The sequence below is a fragment of the Vipera berus genome (genome assembly GCF_964194415.1).
Source record: "Vipera berus genome assembly, chromosome: 3".
Taxonomy (NCBI): domain Eukaryota; kingdom Metazoa; phylum Chordata; class Lepidosauria; order Squamata; family Viperidae; genus Vipera; species Vipera berus.
Window position 1 is genome coordinate 20,254,095 of NC_138204.1, and position 22,001 is coordinate 20,276,095.

The 22,001-nt window shown below is 40.0% G+C and overlaps 1 protein-coding gene across 1 annotated transcript in view; it reads left to right on the forward strand.

Annotated features, from left to right (window-relative positions):
- RIPOR3 (RIPOR family member 3) overlaps positions 1 to 20,406 on the forward strand; it is a 121,185-nt gene extending 100,779 nt beyond the window's left edge. The window contains exons 17-23 of the mRNA XM_081322216.1: positions 4,301 to 4,436; positions 6,264 to 6,425; positions 8,231 to 8,389; positions 10,922 to 11,124; positions 12,420 to 12,503; positions 14,711 to 14,801; positions 18,585 to 20,406. Of these exons, the coding sequence (XP_081178342.1) occupies positions 4,301 to 4,436; positions 6,264 to 6,425; positions 8,231 to 8,389; positions 10,922 to 11,124; positions 12,420 to 12,503; positions 14,711 to 14,801; positions 18,585 to 18,685 (936 nt within the window). The 3' untranslated portion in view covers positions 18,686 to 20,406. The remainder of the gene's footprint in view (positions 1 to 4,300; positions 4,437 to 6,263; positions 6,426 to 8,230; positions 8,390 to 10,921; positions 11,125 to 12,419; positions 12,504 to 14,710; positions 14,802 to 18,584) is intronic.
- Positions 20,407 to 22,001: the final 1,595 nt, after the last annotated feature.

Consider the following 22,001-nt stretch of genomic DNA (forward strand, 5'->3'; position numbering starts at 1 on the left):
AGGAGCTGTGATCTTAGCTCTTTCGCTTGGACTTCTTCCTGGCCAGGTTAATGAAAAGGCCAGGGAGAAGACTGGGAGCTGGATTCAGGCAAGTAATCAGTGTTGTTGTTGTTGTTTTTTGAGGAAAGGAAATTTTTAGGAGTCTTGAAAGACACTTCAAGGAGCCAGATCTGGACAAATAACTAATGTCTCATCTCCTACTTTCATTTTTTGGGGAAGGTTCTTGAGAAAGTGGTGGCTTGTAGTCTCAGAGGGCTCTGGTGGATACAGATTGTCTGGACCTGTGACAACCTGGACATTTGCAATGATCATTCTCATGAACCGTGGACGGACTTGTAGGAGGGGGGGAAGGGGAAAGAGTGACTACTTTTTATCCTTCTAGACCTCTCAGCAGCTTTTGATACTGTCAATCATCATTCTGGACAACTTGCAAGAGTTGGGAAATGAATATGTGGATGGGAAATAGAAATACAGATTCAATCCAAGCAAGATGGAGAGGCTGTTAGTTGCAAAGCCCTCTGCTTCCAGGACTGCATCACTTCTCATGGGGCTGTAATCCCTCAACAGAGACCATTTGGAGTCACAGCTTTAGCAAAAATAGTCTTGAAACTTATGGGTAGGGAGATCTTTGCTCAGCCTTGTTTGGTATATCAAGTGCACTCATGCTTGTCTCTAGATTAGGTTATAGTAGTTTGGAGACCTAGACATCCTTTTCAGGGGCTGACTGCAAAGTTATCTGTGCCAAGAACAGTGTTAATGAATTGTCATAATTATATATTATATTTTGTATTTATTTATGTGGTTGCTTGTATAGCCATCCATCTCAAATAAGTGATTCAGGGTGGCCTAGAACAGTTAAAAGCAATATAAATGACAGAGCACAACATAAAAACATATAAAAAGCATATAAAACCATTTTTTTCAATATATATATATATAATCTGCAGCTAAAGTATAAAGCAGTCACCAACACTTAACATAATTCCTGTACAGGCTTTACTGTACATCCAGATCTCCAATCCTGGTGGGAATGCCATATTTGTAAGATTTACAAAAGGCCAATCGGGTAAAAAGCTAATCTGAATTTGGGGAGTGACATTCTAAAGGGAACACAATTTATTGGAGGCAGCAGATCAATCAGGTGGGTGGGTGGAGAAATAGACAGTCAGTCAGAAGGAACTGGATAGATAAATGAACTGGAAAGCATCACCTTTCTCATCTGTCAGTAATGGGGTCAGACCTGTCAATTGGCTAAGGTAAAGGTAAAGGTAAAGGTTCCCCCGCACAGGCGTGCTAGTCGTTTCCAACTCTAGGGGCCGGTGCTCATCTCCGTTTCAAAGCCGAAGAGCCAGCGCTTGTCCGAGGACATCTCCGTGGTCATGTGGCTGGCATGACTAGACGCCAAAGGCGCACAGAGCGCTGTTACCTTCCCACCGGAGTGGTCCCTATTTTTCTACTTGCATTTTTACATGCTTTCGAACTGCTAGGTTGGCAGAAGCTGGGACGAGTATATTTCTTCAATTACAGATAGCCCTCAATTTACAACTGTAATTGAGCCCAGAATGATGCTCTTAAGTTGTGGTGGTCATTAAACAAGTCACCACATGATCACATCCAATCCTCTGATCTTTTTAACAGGGATAATTAAGTGAATGCTGCAGTTGTTAAGTAAATGCCACATTTGTTAACTGTACACTGGGCATTAAGCAAGTCTGTTTTCCTCAATAGGTTGTTTTTTTTTTGCCAGAAACCGGAAGCATATGCAGGAAGTATATGCTGGCAAAAAATGTCAAAAACTGTAGTCACATAACTCTGGGATGCTAAGCAATCGGTCATTAAGCAAGGACTATCTGAAATGAAATAATCTGAAAGAATGGCTTGGAACTTTGAAAATAAGAAACTGAGCTGTTCTACATGGATCATAGCTCTCTCTAGTCTACTCCACTTGGCAACTGGAGATGCTTGGAGTCAGAATGGGAACTTTCAGAACCAATCCTGTATGATGGACCTCCATTCCACAATTGTCAAAGGGCTATAAGCCCTGGTGGCGCAGTGGTTAGAATGCAGTATTGCAGGCAAACTCTGTCCACAGTTTGGAGTTCAATCCTGACTGGTTCAAGGTTGATTCAACCTTCCATCTTTCCGAGGTTGGTAAAATGAGGACCCAGCTTGTTGGGGACAATATGTTGACCTTGTACACCGCTCAGAGAGTGCTGTAAAGCATTATGTCAAGTTTCCGATGTAGCATATAAGCCTTAAGTGCTGTTTTAGGGGTATAATTGATATATTTTAGGGGTATAATTGATGATAACCAATTCTGTATCTAAGGTTGTGATAAAGAGATACTGCTTTCTCCATATTTGCTTATGCTGTAGGAGCAAATGCAACTCTTGCCCAGCCAGTGGGTGTCCAGAATGCTGAGTCTGCATGCTAGTTATCCGCAGGATCACCACAATCCTCAGAGGAGAGAGACCAATTTCTGGAAGAGCCCTGATGCTTTGACACCCGGAGGTCCTAGTCATGCTGATTCACAAACAGACCCTCTGGCTAAAAGTCTGTTGCCGTCAGCATATTTTCAATTATAGGAGTCAAAGGCTCCTAAGCAAATTTAACAGTCAAAGAGCAGGAATAAATGTTGAGTTCTTTCAATATAAACAGTGGAGTCTCCCAAGGATTTATAAAGAGTTGAACCCTCCAAAGATTTGTAAAGGAAGAAACGCCTCTTCTCGCATTCAATAAGCATCTGGAGTTAACTATAAACATCATTTTGCTGTAGAAACGGGTGATCAAAAGTGATTATAACTATGGTTGTGCAAACAAAAAGGAATTCTAAAAGGATTTGTCTAAACTAATGCTGTGCCAAAATCCACCTTGTAGTCTCTCAAAAGTTATCATAAGAGCCTTCTGCTTTTTAAATTGTGAATTTCTCTTCTAAATTGCAGACTTTTGCAGACAGTAGAACATTCACTCACTTCTCTTAGCTCTCTTGCAATTATAGATGTACAAGAACACCCAATTCCCTTAAGGGTATTTCAATGAAATTCTATTCTTTGTGGGAGTGGGGAGGAATCTCAGTTGAAATTGGTAGAAAAAAATGTATAACATTCCTTGAAAATGCCTGTAATACCTTGGATTGATAAAATGAGTGTTAAATTGGCATATGTTTTCCACTAGAAGCAAAAGTGATGCCGATTGGAATACAAAATCAGAATTCCATATCTGTCTCATGTATCTAAGTTGGCAGAGGATAAGCAGGAAAAGGATTTTGTGGGCATGCTCAACAATTTGAGGAAAATATCATCGGAAAATACTGTGGTGGGAAAAAAATATATAGGCAGTCCTAAACCTACAACCACTCATTTAGTGACCGTTCAAAGTTAAAAAGGAAAAAAGTGACTAACGATAATTTTTCACATCACCATTGCAATATTTCCATGGTCACATGATCAAAATTCAAAGGCTTGGCAACCGGCTCATAATTATGATGGTTGCACAATGTCCCGGGGGTCATGTAGTCCCCTTTTGTGACCTTCTGACAAGCAAAGTCAACAGGGAAGCCAAATTCAATTAACAATCGTGTTACTAATATAACAACTGCAGTGGTTCACTTAATAATTGTGGCAAGAAAGATCATACAGTAAAAAGGGGCAAACCTCACTTAACAACTGGCTTGCTTAGCAATTGAAATTTTGGGTTCAATTGTGGCTGTCCCTGTATTTGGTGTTCAAGTTCACGAAAAAGGAAAACAAAACTGCTGTTATCATAAAAAGATAAAATCTTCAAGAAGAGTTTGATTCTTGGTGATTGAATGGAGTGGTTTGTCATGGCCACCTTCCAGGTGCCTTCCTGCTTCCCCCAACATAACTACTTTCCTGAGATTTCCTGGTTATTTCTCATCCTAGGCTAACTAGTTGTCTTCTTGCTTAGGTTTTCCAAGCTTAGACAAGATCGGCTAAGTGCTACTACCTATTGTGGTAAATATCTTTGTACAAAGATGAGATGTGACTACATTTGGAATATTGCATATATTGTGGCTCTCTAACCTCCAAAAAAGATATTTATTGCCGGCAGAGGTACATAACGTTGAAGTTATACCTCTGAGCATTTTTCTTTGGTCCCATAGCATAGCAACTACAAGAAGAAGAAAGTGATTTTAATTTCTATCCAGGGTCAATAATGGTAGGCCAATTTTATTTCTGATGGCCTTGAAGAATATTTGCAGCCAGTTCAGCTGATATTGTGCTTAGTCAAAATTACTGAGCATTTATACCTTTCTCTGTCTTCCTCCTTTTGTTTCCAGAAACTTCTAAAGCCAAACTTAGCTCCAATTGTCCAGGAGCAGCTTTTGAAAGAAGTGTCACAACAGAAGCATGTCTTAGAAATAATTTCTGCTCTGGCTACTCCTGTGCCACGGAAAATTACTTCTGTTGAAGAGAGTAAGTTACATGCATCCAAGACTTGACAGTTGAAACAGACTGTAAATGATGTCTGAACTTTACTCTAGAATCTTCAACCTCACTGGTTCCCAACTGGTTCCCTAATGTGTTCCCATTAGATCATCATCAAAATAAGGAGCACAGTGGCTCAGATGGTTGGGATGCTGGGCAGGAGTTTAGCAAGCCTGCCTTTGAGATCTGAAAGCTGCTGTGGGGTGGGATTGAGTTCTTGTCCATCACTCCAGCTCCTGCAGGAGATATGAAAGGAGCCCCTAACTGGGTGTCCTCTGGGCAACTGTGATGTCACTGGCTAATCCTTTCAGCCCTGAAGCACCTTGGTGCTTCTGACATGAATGCAATATATGTTTTGTGGGTGTCATGCTTTGCCTGATACTGATTTTCCTCTCCCTGGCCAATAACACCTAAAAGATTCCAAAATTAAAGAATACTTAACAAATTAAAAATAATTTTGGAAGGTTGAAATCTTAAAGGTAAAGGTAAAGGTTCCCCCACACATGTGTGCTAGTCGTTTCCGACTCTAGGGGCCGGTGCTCATCTCCGTTTCAAAGCTGAAGAGCCAGCGCTTGTCCAAGGACGTCTCCGTGGTCATGTGGCCGGCATGACTAGATGCCAAAGACGCACGGAACGCTGTTACCTTCCCACCGTAGTGGTCCCTATTTGTCTACTTGCATTTTTATGTGCTTTCGAACTGCTAGGTTGGCAGAAGCTGGGACGAGTAACAGGCACTCACTCTGTTACGCGGCACTCGGGATTCGACCCGCCAAACTGCCGACCATCTGATCGACAAGCTCAGTGTCCTAACCCACTGAGCCACCACGTCCCTTAGGAGATTTCAAATGTCATGAGATCTTAGTGTCCTCATCTAAAAACTTAAGTGGGCATAAGATTTTAGGCAAGAAGTTCTCATGACATTTTATTAAATTTATTAAATTTTTCAAAATTATTTTATTACGCTGCTTGCATATGGACCACCTGCAGGTTGATTTATTCAGCATGCAGCCTGGTTCATTTATCCAAGCCGTGGACTGACAGAAAAAGTCTCTGGATCAATCATTGTTGCCTTCTAGGTCAGAATTCAGGGCTAAATAATCATATGCATAGTTGAACAACAGAATGAATGAAGACCATCCCTGTTATTGTTGTGGCATTCAAATGAGAGCTGGGAAGGTGGCAGAACTAACTGTAGGAGTCAGGTTGTGCTCTCGAATCATATGTCAGCACTGATCATCTGAACGTTTACTATGGCTTGCAGTTTGTATGACCGCATATGGAAAAAAGCATGTGAAATCTGCAATGTCAAAAGCTAGAATAAGGCTCAAAGACTATGTGGTTTTTGCAACTACAGATGTCTTCATAACAAACAGATTTTTATTTGTTTCTTTGCTGCTGGGTGGGTTGGTTTCTCAGTTGTCTGGCAAAACATTTGAGACATGTCTCCCCTCTTGTCATATAATCACTTGAAATTCTGACTCATGGGGTGGGTAGCTGGAGTGAATAAAAGACTAGTAGCATAATTTGGTAACATATCAAGCCCAGGAAATCTGGTGCCTTGCAGATCTTTAGGGTTACAAATCCCACAGTCCCCTATTGTTGATTATGTTGGCTAGCACTAATGAGAGTTGAAGTCCAAAACATCTGGAAAGCATTAGGCTACCTATTTTTGATCCACACATTCCTATTTTATGTCTTTGCATGTTTGCATATATTCAAAATTGTAGTGGTTCATCTTGGCATGATCTGGTATTCCATTTCCAGCTGAAAGAGAGTTCTGATTCCAGTGCTAACTTCCAAAGCTGTCTTTTGCAGTTATCCAAAAAGCCCAAAAGCCAAAACACTGCTTGAAGATCTGGAGTGAGTGTACTGAACAGGGAAGCATATTATTCTGTCCAGCAGAAAGATTTTGGACTCCTTTGAAATATATATTGATGTTCAAAACAAAAGAGAAATATCGACATCATCTAGAAAAAGGTACATTTTAATGTGTGGGTCATTAATTGTTTCAGTAAACTGGAATGTTTATGTTCAGAACTTATAAGGTTTATTCTAGTTAAATGGTTGAAACTTTTGCATGAGTTCAAGGTTTACAACATTGAAGTCTTTTCATATATTGATATAGAAGTTCCTAGTGAGTTAATAGGGGGAGAAAAAAAGGAAGAATGTCACATTAAAAAAATATATTACAGGTAGTCCTCACTTAGCAACCACATTGGAACTGACAACTCTGTTGCTAAATGACGGTTGTTAAGTGAAATACCAGGTGATTTTAGTGGGCTCATGATCTTACCTCCCCTTCAGTCATTAAGTGAAATGCTACAGTCATTAAGAAAGACATCACGATTTTACTACTGGCTTCCCTCTTGCTTTTGCTTGTCAGTAGCCAGTGATGAAATCCACAAGAAACAGTCACCTGACTATGGGATGTTGTGATGGTAGTAAAACACCCACCAGTTGCAAAGTACCCAAATGTCAATCATGTGACTACAAGAACGCTACATTGGTTGCAAAAAAGTTACTTTTTCAGTGCCCGTTGTAACTTCGAATGGTCGTTAAATGAGGGGGCTGATAAGCAATGCCCACATGTAAATATTTTTAAAAAACATTATTGCTATGCTTTTGCGCTTTTCTCTGTGGCCACTTTAAAGGTAAAAGCAAAGATTTCCCCTCTCCAGTCGTTTCCACCCTAGGGGGCAGTGTTCAGCTCTGGTTGGGTAAGAAAAAGGGTTCATAGAGAATCTTATGAAGAGCAAGGTGTTTCATACCTGTCCAAAGGCATTTAGTGGGACAAAGAAACCATCCCTGCCTTGCCCAGTATACAAAGCAACAAAGTGACTCACTGCAGGAACTTCTGGGAAGCTCCTGTGTCTCATTTCAGCCTGTGCAACAAGGCAAGTGGCAACTGGCAGATAGAGACCACCTGTCTACTTGTGATCCTTGCTGTCAGGCAAAGAGAAGGCAGGGATCAAAGCACTGTGCAGTGAGCTGCCTGCTTGCTGGGCATGCCACAGAAGGTCTAAGGGTGGAACAGATCAACTGTGCTGAGTACCATGTGTGTAAAGGAACCCAGCAGAGAATGCTACGTCACTGCCTACAGGGCAGTGTGATGTGGGCAAATGCAGTGCAATTGATGGTACAAGTTGTGGTGTGACCCCAGGAAGAGCAAGCAATGGCTGCAGAACCATGCCATGGTGCACCTAGCAAGCTCTGTGGTTCCCACACACAATGGTGTAGCTGAGCTCCACTCTTGCAGGCAAATTTGGACTTGTAGAAGCCATGGATCCCTTTCCAATCATACGCGCACGCGCGCGTGCACACACACACACACACACACACACACACAAAACCTCAGGGTTGAACAGTGGAATCTTATTATTATATTCTGTGCTGTAGCTTCCTGTTATGGTTTTTGGCAAAAGATCAGCCTTGGAAAATTATTATTTTTGAAGGGCTCTTATTTGATACTTTTGGCTTTTTGATAAAAATGCTAACGCTATTTAGTAAGTAATTTATTAATTTTGCAACATCTGAGTTTAATATTATATTGTTTTCTATCAAGTAAGCAGCTGTTGATATTTACCTTGCTGCTACATAATTTAATTTTGTAAATGTATAATGTGTTTCAGCTCATAAAATTATAGTTTATAGTACATTACTGTAGATGGTTTTGACACCTTGTGAGTCAACTTGACAGATGGCCTATAACCTTAGAAATAGGTAATAAATAAATCAATATATTTTGGTGAAAACTGAATTCAGTCCATATCCATAATCTTCAGTTTTGCAGGTATTCCTGGAACAGATAGTTGGAGGCATTTTATTAGGCAACTCAAGAGATCTTCCAGCTGAATCCGTGACGTTATTCCAGTTTTACAGCTACCTGGAGAAACACCATGTAAACAACTTGGAAAAATATTTGATCCGATTTGCTAAAGAAGGTAAATGAATAGATAGATATGGAGAACCAAAATAAAATGTGGTTGATTCCCAAACCTTAATGTTGAAGTAATGAATGGCAAATTTTCGGTACAAATTAAAACATCCTCTCAGTTCTAGATAACCAACTCCAACTTAGCAGTTTTTCCAACTAGGTGGCAAGCTTTGCTCTGAAAGATCTTGGGAAAAGGTCTATCTTAATGAAGTTTTGAAATGAAAATAGGAATGGGACTGTCCTGACCTCAGGGCAAGCTGCTCCAGAGAGAAAGGCAATGACCAAGAAACTTGTTTCCAAGACCCTACTTTCTTCACATCTCAAGAGGGAGGAAATCCACAACATGCCCTCCCACCCACACAGGTTGAATGGATAGATTCTAGATGAAGTAGAACAGTCTCATAATCAGGCCAAACACTGTGAATTTAAATGTGATAACAATCTAGATTGCTGAGGTAAGTGTTTCCCGATCTTAGCAACTTCCAGATGTGTGAGCTTTGACTTTCAAAACGTTGGCCTTGTTGACTAGGAAACTATGGGCGATAAAGTCCACTAATATAAACCTTTATTGTCAAAGTACAACATGTGTACATTGAGATTAGCTGAGCCTCCCCCCGTGCTCTCTCCCCCCAACACACAGTGACAACAAACCCTCCATCCTACCACACCATGTGAACCAACTACACTACACACCGGCCTCCCAAGTCAATTCTGCATAAGTTCACAGAGATTATATCCCATTTAAAAGCCTAACAGCCCACGGATAAAAGCTATTTTTCAGCCTGTTGGTACGGCTGGCTATACTCCTGTATCTCCTACCGGATGGTAGGAGAGTAAAGAGATACCATCCAGGGTGTGAGTCATCCCTGAGAATCTTCCTCACTCTTCCAAGGCAACGAGCCCTGGCGATGTCATCCAGTGGTGTCAGGGGATAGCCCACAATGTCTTGTGCTGTGCTCACTACCCTCTGTAATACTTTCCTGTCCGCGGCTGTCAGACCAGCATACCAGACCACAATACCATACGAGAGGACGCTCTCTATAGTAGACCAGTAAAAGAGGGTCATTAGCTGTTGTTCTACCCTGTTCTTCCGCAAGACCCTAAGAAAGTGAAGCCTCTGTTGGGCCTTTCTATCCACCTGGATTGTGTTAACTTTCCAGGTCAGATCTTCACAGAGATAGACTGTGAAGGACATTGCCAAAGTTGGGAAACACTGCTTTAAGGCCATGAGGATTATTCCTAAGACTGGAAAATGTTAAGACTGTACTGAACAAAATAAAAGCAACATCATTTTGGATGTATCTGTTTTAGTATCTAGATCAGGGGTCCCCAACACCCTGTCTGTGGACTAGTACTGGGTTGCAGCATGCCAGAAACTGGTCCGCACAAACAAGCAAAGCCCCATCTGCGAGATGCAGACAGAACACAAAACCACGCACCCTCCGGTCTGCAGAAAAACCTTTGTCCAAAGAACTGGTCCCTGGTGCCCAAAAGGTTGGGGACATCTGATCTACATTAACTACAGGCTTCTTAGAGAAAGTAATGTTAAAATTGTTTATTACATTTACATTCCATCTTTGTCCCATTGTGGAACTCGAGGCTTATGTAGATTTCCTGGATAATTTTCAAATTGATTAAAATTATACTTATTTAACTTGTTAAGAAATTGATTTGATGACATCTGGTATCCTGTGTTTAGATATATAGTAGGTTGCTATTTTTTCATTTCCATCTTGAGGTTCAGAGTTATGTCAGGACATTAGGTTGCAATATACTGGGTCACTGACTTCAGTATGGGATATTGACAGCTACCTGCCATGTTGGGTGTACACTAATCCAGTTATAGAGGGAACTTATCATAAGTTTTCTCTTTATGTGTATGTGCGTGTTTGAGTCAATAGACAATCCCTGCAATTTTCTTGGCAAGATTTCAGAAGTGATTTGTCAAGAGTAACTGGCTCACAGTCACCCAGGTGGCTTTGTGCCTAGGATGGGATTAGAATTTATGGTCTTCTGGTTTCTTTAACAAAGTTTGGTCCAGTTGCCATGATTCAGTCTTTAGACACATGGTCTTCTGGTTTCTAGCCTGGTGCATTAGCCACGACACCAAATTGGCTATATTCAGGTTTGCCGCTGGAGAATAAAACCAGAAGAGGACAGTCTTAAGGACCCTTTTCTGAAATTCCCAGAGGCATCTGACAAGGGAAAAAAGAAAGAGGGGCAGGAGGGCTTCCAATCTACAGAGATGTTTTAATATTGATTCAGCCTCTAATGCTGCAGCTCAAAGGTTTGGAAGTAGTGTTTTAGGTTTGCTTGGAAAGATCCCTTTGTGCCTGTTTCTTGGCAAGGATACCTCTAGTTCCAGTAGTTAGCATACTGGACTAATGGCTTGACCAGAAACGGTAACTCTAAGGCCACATACGGTTTCAGATTTCAGACTGAATTGCCATTTTTTAAAAGCAATTCTTTGGTCACAGCACTGGCAATAGTAATAGTTTTTCTGAGCCTCTCTACTTATGGCTGAATTCCTTTCCTCCAGTAATATTGACAGAGGACCTGCAACGTCCTGGGAGAATGAAGAAAATAAAGAAGCTAAAAGGGAAGCAGCTGAATCAGCTGGAACCTCTGCCTCAGACCTTACGGCTCCTTGCGGTCCTGCAGCTGGATGAGAATCATCATATAGGCAAAGCGGCCACATTGTGCCTTTCTCGTGCAGCAACCAACAGGAATTTCAGGGAAAAAGTAGGAGCTTTCCCCTTCCTGCTAGCTGCGCCCTGGGAATATATGCATCTCTGTGCACTTCAGTAGCTATAGTCCTGCTTTCTATGCAGAAGGTCTGTCCATGGCAGGGGCTCCAAATGTAGTGCCTTGTAAACCCCAGCCAGCATAGATACAGCCAGTCCTTGACTTACAGCAGTTCATTTAGTGACTATTCGAAATGAGAAAAGTGATTTATGACCATTTTTCATACTTAGCCCTGTTGCAGTATCCCCCACGGTCACGTGGTCAAAATTCAGATGCTTGGTAACTTAACTATGATGGTTGCAGGGTCCTGGGGTCATGTGTTCATCTTTTATGACTTTCTGACCAGCAAAGTCAATAGGGACTTATTATTAATTTAACCTCAGTGATTCACTTGTCAACTGTGGCAAGAAAGGTCATCAAATGGGGCAAAACTCATTTAACAAATGTCTCACTTAGCAACAGAAATTTTGGACTCAGTTGTGGTTGTAAGTCAAGGACTGCCTGTATTCTTTATGCACATGGAACAAGTGTCCTTAATGTAGTGATTTATTCTTTTTATCTTCTACAGATCTCACTTCCCTCTCCAGGTATAATTTTTATAGTAATCTAGGTCAGGTAAACTAAACCGAGGGAAGCCATTTTGTTAAGATTCATGAACTACATGACAAACCAGAAATAGAATAGGATAACGGAGTTAGAAGGGACCTTCTAGTCCAATTCCAAGGAGGAGACCCTTTATAATTTCAGACAAATTCAGTGATGGAGAGCCCACAACTTCTGACGGCAAGTTGATTCAATTTTGCTTCTTCTTTCAAAGCCCAGTACTTTGAGCCGGCTTTCCTTAACCCAGATGCAGTGAATTATGTTCCCATGCTTTCCCACTTCTGTGCTGAGCTGGAAATTAAGAGATTTGTAGACCAGGTCTTCCAGGGTAGAGCCAGATTGAAGAAAGCCAGTGTTTCTTAACCTCAGCAACTTGAAGGTGTCTGGACTTCAACTTCCAGAATTCCCAAGCTGGCAAGGTTGAGAAATGCTGTATCTTTGTTTGAAAAGGAAGGACAAAAACCATTATCACATACAGACCCAGAATTCTCATCAAGACTGTTAAATTACAATCCCCCCCCCCAGCTTGATGCTTTCCAGATGTGTAAGGATTACAGCTGGGAGGCAATTCTGGGAATGGTGGTTCCTACCCATCTAAATGGTGCTAGGTCAGGAATAGGGCATTTATGCTAAAGTATTTTTTTTAAAGAAGGAATATTAACAGCCTTGTTACATTCTTTTTACTACAGGCTCTTCCTTTTTACACAGATCTCTTAAGCAACGATGATGCGAAACTACAGCAAGCCGCTTGTCTAGCCCTCAAAAACCTCAGAGTGAGTGCTTTTAAAGAAACCTATAGACCAGTGGTTCTCAGACTGTGGTCTTGCAGAGGGGTGATGAAATCAAATAGTTTAAAATTTCTCAGTCTTAATTTCTAATACAGTAAATACTGATAGATATAACCAGTGGTGGGGTTCAAATATGTGAACAACCGGTTCTCTGTGGGGATGCCACTTTCGGAAGTCCATTCTGGGCCTGGGCAACAAAAAATTAGCTACCGGTTCTGCCAAAGTGGTGCGAACTGGCTGAATCCTACCACTGGATATAACCCACGTAAACCAAAGCTCTTTTGTGTCCTCAATCATTTTAAGAATGTAAAACACCAACATGTTTGAGAACCTCTGCTTTCCTTGCTGGCTGGAAAATTCTGGGAATTGGAAGGCCACACATCTTAAAGTTCCCAAGTTTCAAAAACACTGCTTTAGAAAATTCTTGGTGAAATGGACTATTTGAACAGGTTTCGTCAACAGCCAGCAGAGGGTGTCCAAATCCAAGAATTTAAAACATGTTATCAGTCTTTGGACTCTTCCTAGGGCTCCACTAAGTGACATCTGTCACTGTCCTGATCTGGGATCTTATGATTATTCTGTGATCAGATCATCTTTTGGCCTGGACACCAGGACATTCACTATTTTGCCTGGTTATACATATAACCTCAGTGCAGACTTTGTGGCATGTGGAAATCAATGGTGGGATTCAGCCAGTTCGCACCACTTCGGCAGAACCGGTGGTTAATTTTTTGTTGTCCAGGCCCAGAATGGACTTCTGGAAGTGGCATCCACACAGAGAACTGGTTGTTCACATATTTGAATCACACCACTGGTGGAAAATCAATAACCTCCTTTCAGGGTGCAGTTCACTGCATAAATTTGTGCAAGACGTTTGCAGACTCTTTAGCCTTCACGGAAATGATGTTTCCTGATAATCCGGCAGAATTTAGCATTGTAATATGGGCAAAGGGTCCCTGTTGGCTTTCTTAGAAACCAAATCTAACTGCTCCAGTCCAACGTTTTGTTTTAGAGGGCCAAATCAAAACAGGAGAAAAAAGTTTAAGCAGGGAGAATAGAGAGAAGAACAGGGGGTAGTGGTCGGAATAAAATTAGTAACTTTCTGGGAAGTTAGTGCTACTTTGGGAATGAAAATGCTTCCATCCACCCCTCCTGCAGCTGTTTTGCAAGAGAACAAGCAGAATGGCCTCAAAATTCCAAATGTACTCAATTCCCTCCCCCCCAAAGTTGGAGAATTGTTTAAGTAATAACATTACACTCTGAGGCAGTTTGGTGCAGGTGTTAAGCTGCTAGCCTAGAAACCAGGAGACGTCCTTTTAAGTATGAAAGCCCACTGGATAACTTTGGGTCAGCCACTCTCTCTCAGCCCAACCCACCTCACAGGACTGTTGTGGTGGGGAAAATAGGAGAGTGAAGGAGTATTTAGATATGTTTGCCTCTCTTGAGCTGTATATCAAAAAGGCAGAATAAACATGTACAGCTAGTCCTTGACTTACAACAGCTTATTTAGTGACTGTTCAAAGTTACAGTGGCACTGAAAAAAGGGACTTATGACCATTTTCACACTTATGATCATCATAGTCGTGTGATCAAAATTCAGACGCTTGGCAATTGACTCATATTTACGATGGTGGCAGCATCCCAGGGTCATGTGATCACCTTTTGCAACCTTCTGACAAGCAAAGTAAATGGGGAAGCCAGATTCACTTAACAACCGTGTTACTAATTTAACAACTGCAATGATTCACTTAACAACTGTGGCAAGAAAGGTCCTAAAATGGAACAAAACTCACCTAATAACTGTCTCCTTTAGCATCAGATATTTTGGGCTCAATTGTGGTTATAAGTGGAGGATTACCTGTGTTGGTAAATTATGATAGACAAAGAACATGTTTTTGCCTCTTGCTTCTGGCTGATCCTCATGTAGTGGTGATTCACTCATCTGCCAGAGTGGTGATTGTATTGCTTTAGCTTGCTGAGCTGGAGAATGGGCAGAAGCAAAGCCATAAGAAAACAAAGATGCAAGTAAAATTCTCCATTGAAATATACTGGTCTATCCTTTCTTTACAGAATGCCATAAATTTCAGTTTACTGAAGCCAGATGTTAGCTATTCTCAAAGAGATGCATTGGGGTTAAGAATTGGGAGAAATAACTTAAACAGAGTTATTGAAATGTTTCTTTTATCAAACAGGGCATTGAAAGTCTAGAGCAAATTGCCACACTGTGCCAATCAGAAACCGAGGAAGTGAGGACTGCTGCCAGAGAAACAACACTTTCATTTGGTAAATGCTTTCATGATTCTCTGCTTAGGTGTTCTGAGTGATAATGAATAGCAAATACAGATAGTCCTCATTTAGTGATCACAAATGAAAATGGCAACTCTGTCATGAAGTGAAAGATCACTAAGGAATGCTGTGGATATAATTTGCTTGAACTTCATTAAGGCATCTGATAAAGTAGATCACAACCTTCTACTTGATAAGATAGAAAAATGTGGGTTAGACAGAATCACCACCAGATGGATTCATAGCTGGCTGACCAGCCGTACTCAGCGTGTGGTCCTCAATGGAACCGCATCTACATGGAGGGAAGTATGGAGTGGGGTGCCCCAGGGCTCTGTTCTGGGCCCAATGCTCTTCAACATCTTCAACGATTTGGATGAAGGGATAAATGGGGAACGCATCAAATTTGCAGACGACACCAAGCTGGCAGGAATAGCCAACAATCCAGAAGACAGGCTTAAGATACAGGAGGATCTGGACAGACTTGAACACTGGGCGCTATCTAACAAAATGAAATTCAATGGTGAAAAAAGTAAGGTTCTACATTTAGGCAAGAAAAACCAAATGTACAGGTATAGTATAGGGGGTACCTTGCTCAATAGTAGTAACTGTGAGAGGGATCTCGGAGTCCTAGTGGACAATCACTTAAATATGAGCCAGCAGTATGCTGCAGCTGCCAAAAAAGCCAACACAGTGTTAGGCTGCATTAACAAAGGGATAGAATCAAGATCACGTGAAGTATTAATACCACTTTACAATGGCTTGGTAAAGCCACACTTGGAATACTGCATCCAGTTTTGGTCACCACGATGTAAAAAAAGATGTTGAGACTCTAGAAAGAGTACAGAGAAGAGCAACAAAGATGATTAGGGGACTGGAGACTAAAGCATATAGGGAACAGTTGCTGGAATTGGGTATGTCTAGTTTAATGAAGAGAAGGGTGAGGGGTGACATGATAGCGGTGTTCCAATATCTCAGGGCCTGCCAGAAAGAGGAGGGATTCAAGCTATTCTCCAAAGCACCCAAAGGCAGGACAAAAAGCAATGGATGGAAACTAATCAAGGAGAGAAGCAACCTAGAACTAAGGAGAAACTTCCTGACAGTTAGAACAATTAACCAGTGGAACAACCTGCCTCCAGAAGCTGTGAATACTCCAACACTGGAAGTTTTTAAGAAGAGACTGGAGAGCCATTTGTCCGAAATGGTATAGGGTTTCCTGCCTGAGCAGGGGGATGGACTAGATAACCTCCAAGGTCCATTCCAACTTTATTATTTATTATTATTATAAGTGAAACCATGACTATATGATTTTACTTCAATTTTCGTTTGCTTTATAGATCTGCAAAGGTTTTCAATCCTTGGCTTTATAGACCTAAAATAATGGAATAGAATAGAATAGAATAGAATAGAATAGAATAGAATAGAATAGAATAGAATAGAATAGAATAGAATAGAATAGAATAGAATAGAATAGAATAGAATAGAATAGAATAGAATAGAATTCTTTATTGGCCAAGTGTGGTTGGACACACAAGGAATTTGTTTCTGGTGCATAACCTCTCAGTGTACATACAGACAACAAAGTAATATAATCATAAGATACCAATAAGAGACAGTAGTAGAAAAGATGAGAAGTATAATAGTAATACAGTCATACTACATTGGTAAATATCCTTAGACATAAGACATTACTGTGGGAATTAAGAGTTCACTTTTAGGTTTTGGCAACCTAAAATAGATATAGCTAACTGACAATTACATGTAAAATAGCAAGTAAAAGAAGTGGAGCTTGTAGAATTGATCCTTTTAGTGGGTGTGGGTGTTGCACCAAGATGTAAATATCGCTTGATCTAAAGAACTGGCTTGCCTATTGCCATTGGATCACATTTTTTAAATACCATTTTTTTCTTATGTCAAATATAAAATTTTGTCCACCACCGCCTCTGTTGCCAAATCATGCTCCAAGTTCCACTTTAAAATTCTTATATGTGTAAAAGTAAATGGGAAGCAAACATGCTATGCAGCAACATTGTTGTGGTTGTTATCTCTCTAATCCCAAACATTGTTCTGGACTTAATAAACGCACAGAAGACATTTAGAAAACCAAACTACTAGGAGGTTGCAATCCATTGCTTTCATGGAAGAGTATTCATTTCTACAGAAAAAAAAGAGTCAGATGGAAGATGTAATGGTGGAGACTATACAACCAAGTTAGAGGACAGAGCAAGGAACAACCTCATTAGTTTGGCTAATTAGTTGTTTAGTGTAAGTCTTTACCTCACAGGCAGTCATATAGAGAGAGGGCCCAATTCACATTGGACACCCCTGCTTTATTATTTTATTTATCACATTTTAAAACCACCCCTCTCTCACAATATGGTCTGTGGTCAGGTTTGATGGTATTTGGTCTGTGGTCACGTTTGTTAGTATTCCACTAACATATGGAGGCTCACAAATTTTCCTTCTTTCCTTGATGCCCTGATTCAAAGGTTAACTTCTGCCTGATCCTGTTCACAAATGATATGATATTTTGATGACAATAGGAATTATTTTATCAGTGCAGCTGGCGCTAGAAAGAAAACACAAACAGCCTTTTATTCACTAATATAGAAATGGGAAACTAAATGCTTCAGCAACTGTGAAAATATATTGGGAGCTTTGCTTATCCAACCAGATAACTTTTTATTTATTTATGAGATTTACTCCCCACCTTTCACCTATCTGTTTTAAGAGATTCAGGAAAGGAGAATTGATGGTTTGGCTTCTTTTGATAGCAAGAGTGAAGAAAGTTGGATAACCCGAGCTACTTATAGGTACCACTAGAACAGCAACTGAAATGCAAATCTGTGGAATTAATCTATGGACTTTCTCCAGAAATTTGCTTTGGATGGTCACTTGAAGTCATTTTCTTAACTTCCTTTTAAAACCATGTACTCCTTACTGAACTTTATAAAATTATCCAGTTTGGGATTATAACCAATGAGGAATACTATAATTACTAGGTATATTATGCCAAATGTTTGCAAATAACTTCTTGGCTCACATCAGGTTCTCTATTCCACCTGACTTCACTTTTTAAAAAGTCAGTGAGGAGTTGATGTGCCAGATTTATTCCCAAGAATAACTTTGGAGCCAGTATCAGCATTCCTAGAAAATAAACACAGTACAAAGCTGCAGTTTAATTCTTGGTTTGCTATTTGCCTTTCTCTTGACTTAGAACAGCCTTTCTTAGGAAATGTGGGTGACCCCCAACTCTGTTGGTCTTCTGGGAAGCCATGAAGACTTAGGTTTTCAGCCAGGCCCAGTAGGTACTGGCATTTGTGCGGTAATGTGTGATTGGTCTAGATTAGGGGTCTTCAAACTTGGCCCTTTTATGACTTGTGGACTTCAACTCCCAGAATTCCTCAGCCAGGCACGCTGGCTGAGGAATTCTGGGAGTTGAAGTCCACAACTCATAAAAGGGCCAAGTTTGAAGACCCCTGGTCTAGATTATGTTTCATGTTTGTATCTTTGCTCACTATCCTGAGTTCCTCTTCTTAGATGGTTGACCATATACAATTGTTTCATACATCAATAAACTGAAGTCAAACACAGTTTTTCTGTTTCCAGTAAAGGGAAGGGCTGGAGCAATCTCCATCTATATGTGATCAAGAACATCTCTCCTTAGCAAAGATAGCTATTGAGTATCTGGAAAGAGGAGGACCATTGGTGCCTGAAGAGAAGGTGGACTCCATTCCCAACCCAGTTGTATCAGTCATGGCTACTTTCTGTTTTTCTTTGCAGGAGAAAAGGGAAGATTGGCTTTTGAAAAAATGGACAAAATATGCTGTGATCTAAGAGAGGCTATGTATCAAGAAGCTGACATTGAAATTACAATATTTTGAACAAGAACTTCAAAGGAGGAACCAAGGGTTAGATGCTACAGTAAAAGGAGTCTTCCAAGAAAAAGAAAAAATTGAACGCCATTGGAAAACGTAACAAACTATAACTAAAAATATTTTTAAGCATCCACATTCTACAGTCTTAAATACAATTAATATTACACTTGCAGTATATTTGGGTGCTGAAGATGTACAGTGAAACCCCAAACACCATTTTTGGATCCGAGGAATGAGATCGGAGAAGCTTCTTTTAATTGTTAGGTGTCCCCCTTTGGTTTCCATTCAAGACAAATATTTATCTTCTCTGACACAAGAGGAGGCAGACTATTTTATATATATTTATTCACTTAATTCTTGTAGACCAAGATTTTTCAAATGTAAAGTTCTAAAATAATTAAGTCAATGCAGCAAATTAACTTGTGGTTGCCTTCTAGTGGCCTTTTTCCTTTGGAGCAGATCTCACAGAAACTTTAAGGCAAAAGTTGAGGCTGATCATTTCAAATTTTAGTCATTTTTCCCCACTTTTTACATAAAACATCCTAGGGCAAACACATCTACCCTGTCCTCCTCCCACAAGGCAACTCTCATTCTTTGATTTGGGGACAAGGGCATCTGCAAAGTTTTTTAAAAAATTAGCATGGTGGCTGCAACTGGATTATTGAAATGTATCCTGTTTTTATTTTTATTATATGCACAATGCATGTGAAAAAGCAGACAGAACTTTCCACATAGATTAAAACTCAAGACAGAAAATTCTTGGATTTGTGGACTGAGACTGGAGCTTTACAAATAGTTGTTGGTCATCCCTGTAGCTTCCATTTAAGTTATTACCATGTTCACATTTTGACAGCCTTTTCTTCCCTCCTTCCTTCTCTCCCCTGCACCTATTTCCTATTTCTATTTATCCAACTATTTGAAGAGCTGTGGTGGCACAGTGGTTGGAATGCAGCATTGCAAGCTAACTCTGCCCAATGCCAGGAGTTCGATCCTGACTGGCTCAAGGTTGATTCAGCCTTCCATCCTTCTGAGGTTGGTAAAACGATGACTCAGATTGTTGGGGGCAATATGCTGACCCTGTAAACTGCTTTGAGACGGCTGTAAAACACTGTGAAGTTGTATATAAGTCTAAGTGCTATTGCTATTGGTGTTGAAGGGTATCCAGTCAGTAAACACTCAGCTCCATCCAGTCACTCCAATTCTACCCCCAATTAAGGAATTACAGGTTCGTAAAAAGGGGGAGTTACTTATCCACCTGTTGAGTGGAAATTTCCATTCATGTAATTGAATACAACGTCAATTATTGTCTCCCGAAGATTTGAATAGATAAATTGAAATTATGTCTTTGTTTCTGTCAATGGAGTTTAAAATGGCTGTATGCAATAAGTAATAGTACATGGGATACAAAAGAAAAACAATTCCCTCCCATTCTGTTTCTAAGGCTCCTTTGGAAGCAATAACAACCATTTTTAAATGGCTTCTAGTGGTCACCTGAAATATATTTTTATAATGTTTTCATTGATCTTGGCAATACCTGGTACTGAGTAAACAGGCACTAAGGCTTTGAATGCACAATATGGTTTTCCTTTGACTGATAATGGTTGACTATACCAATGTACAAGTAGGTTTTCATCACCTGATCAAAATCCTTTTATACAGTGTATTTTGCTCTGTATTTTTCAGTATTTATTGCTATTCAGTTTTTTTAAAAAAAGATTTTGTTAAAATACCTGAAAAGGATTTTCATTTTCAAGTGGTCATTTATAGAACATTCAACAACAAAATGAAATGAGAGGTTCAGAGAAGAGTCAATTTCATTTGGGTGAATTTGTTTGATTTTAAGGTGCTGGAGAAGAGATGGTAATTAGCTACTTAGCGGGGAAGCTACAATGAATGGAAACTATTGCATGAACTATGCAGGCCACAATATTTTCACATGCAGGTCACTTTTTCAAGATTGGCTCCTTTGTTTTTATTTTTATTGGGCTAAACCTATTTCTATGTATTACATAGCAGTTTCAATAAGATTTTTTTCCCTTCAGACTAGTAGGTTTTGGTGGTGGCTCTGCTAAACAATGGCAGTGGAAAAGGTCATTTTTGACTCTTGATAACTGCATGGACAAGTCTATAGAGTTTTCTTGGCCATGTTTTCAGAAGTAGGTTGCCATACGTTCTTCCTGATACTGATAGGGAGAGCTTGTCTTAAAATCACCCAGTTGACTTCATGCTTAAGACTGGAGCAAAATTCATATTATCTTAGCTTTTAGTTCACTGCCTTTAACCACCACACCAATCTGACTATTTAAAAGTGTTTTTTTTTAAATCCACCATTCCCCACTTACCAAATATTATTATACTGGAAGAGTCTTGACAAGTTTAGACCCTCAATTTAGCATTCAGCCTTACTGGCTAATATTCTCTTGAACAGTCTTCTAGGGGTGATGTTGGCACCTCTTGAACTGCAATTCCATGAATGATTCTGTGAACCTATCAATACAAATTCTATTGACAATCTTACTTTACCAAGTTGCTTCTTCAGCAAGAGTCTCCTCTGTGAAAAGCTGCAGATCTTTACAAATTGTGAAGTCTTTCCTAATCTTTGACTCTTGCTAAACAAGCATTGTGTGCCCCCCTCCAAACCCGGCTATGTCTTTCCTTTTGGCAATACAGAGACTAAATGTAAAATTCAAAACAATCTTTTTCACCAATTATTTATTAGTGTATGAGATTAGGAGATTGCAATCTCTTATCACAGTGAAGGAGATAAACCGCCATCCTAATCAAGCATGGAAAATCTTTCCCCACAACTGCCTACCAATTTATGAGAACAGGCTAGTCTGCAATTTCAAGGTAAAATAATTAAAATTTCCCACAAAGACTAAGATATGCTTCAATGAGGAGCTTTTGCTGCTGCGACTGAAACAAAAAAAAAGGAAGTGGAGAAAAATCAGACAAGTGTTTCTTTATAAAAGAATTTTATTGTTGCAGCTAAAATGAGAACTGAAAATTTGTATGGGAAGTTGAAAAACTGTACAGTTTTACTGAAACTGTAAGGTTGTTGCAACACCTTACGTAAGAGACAATATACCTGAAAACGTATTATACCAAAACATTTAGCTTCTTTTTTTATCTTATTTTATTTCTTTTCTTAAAAAAGTTTTCTATGGCAATTGGTAAAAAAGAAAGACCTGATGAGTAAATATTTGCTTAAGGCATATAGCAGAGCAGCTCACTAACTTTCTAACAAGTTTAAACATGGATATTTCTTTTCCTTCCCCCCTCCCCAACCCTGCCCAAGGTTAACCAATACATCCACTTTGAA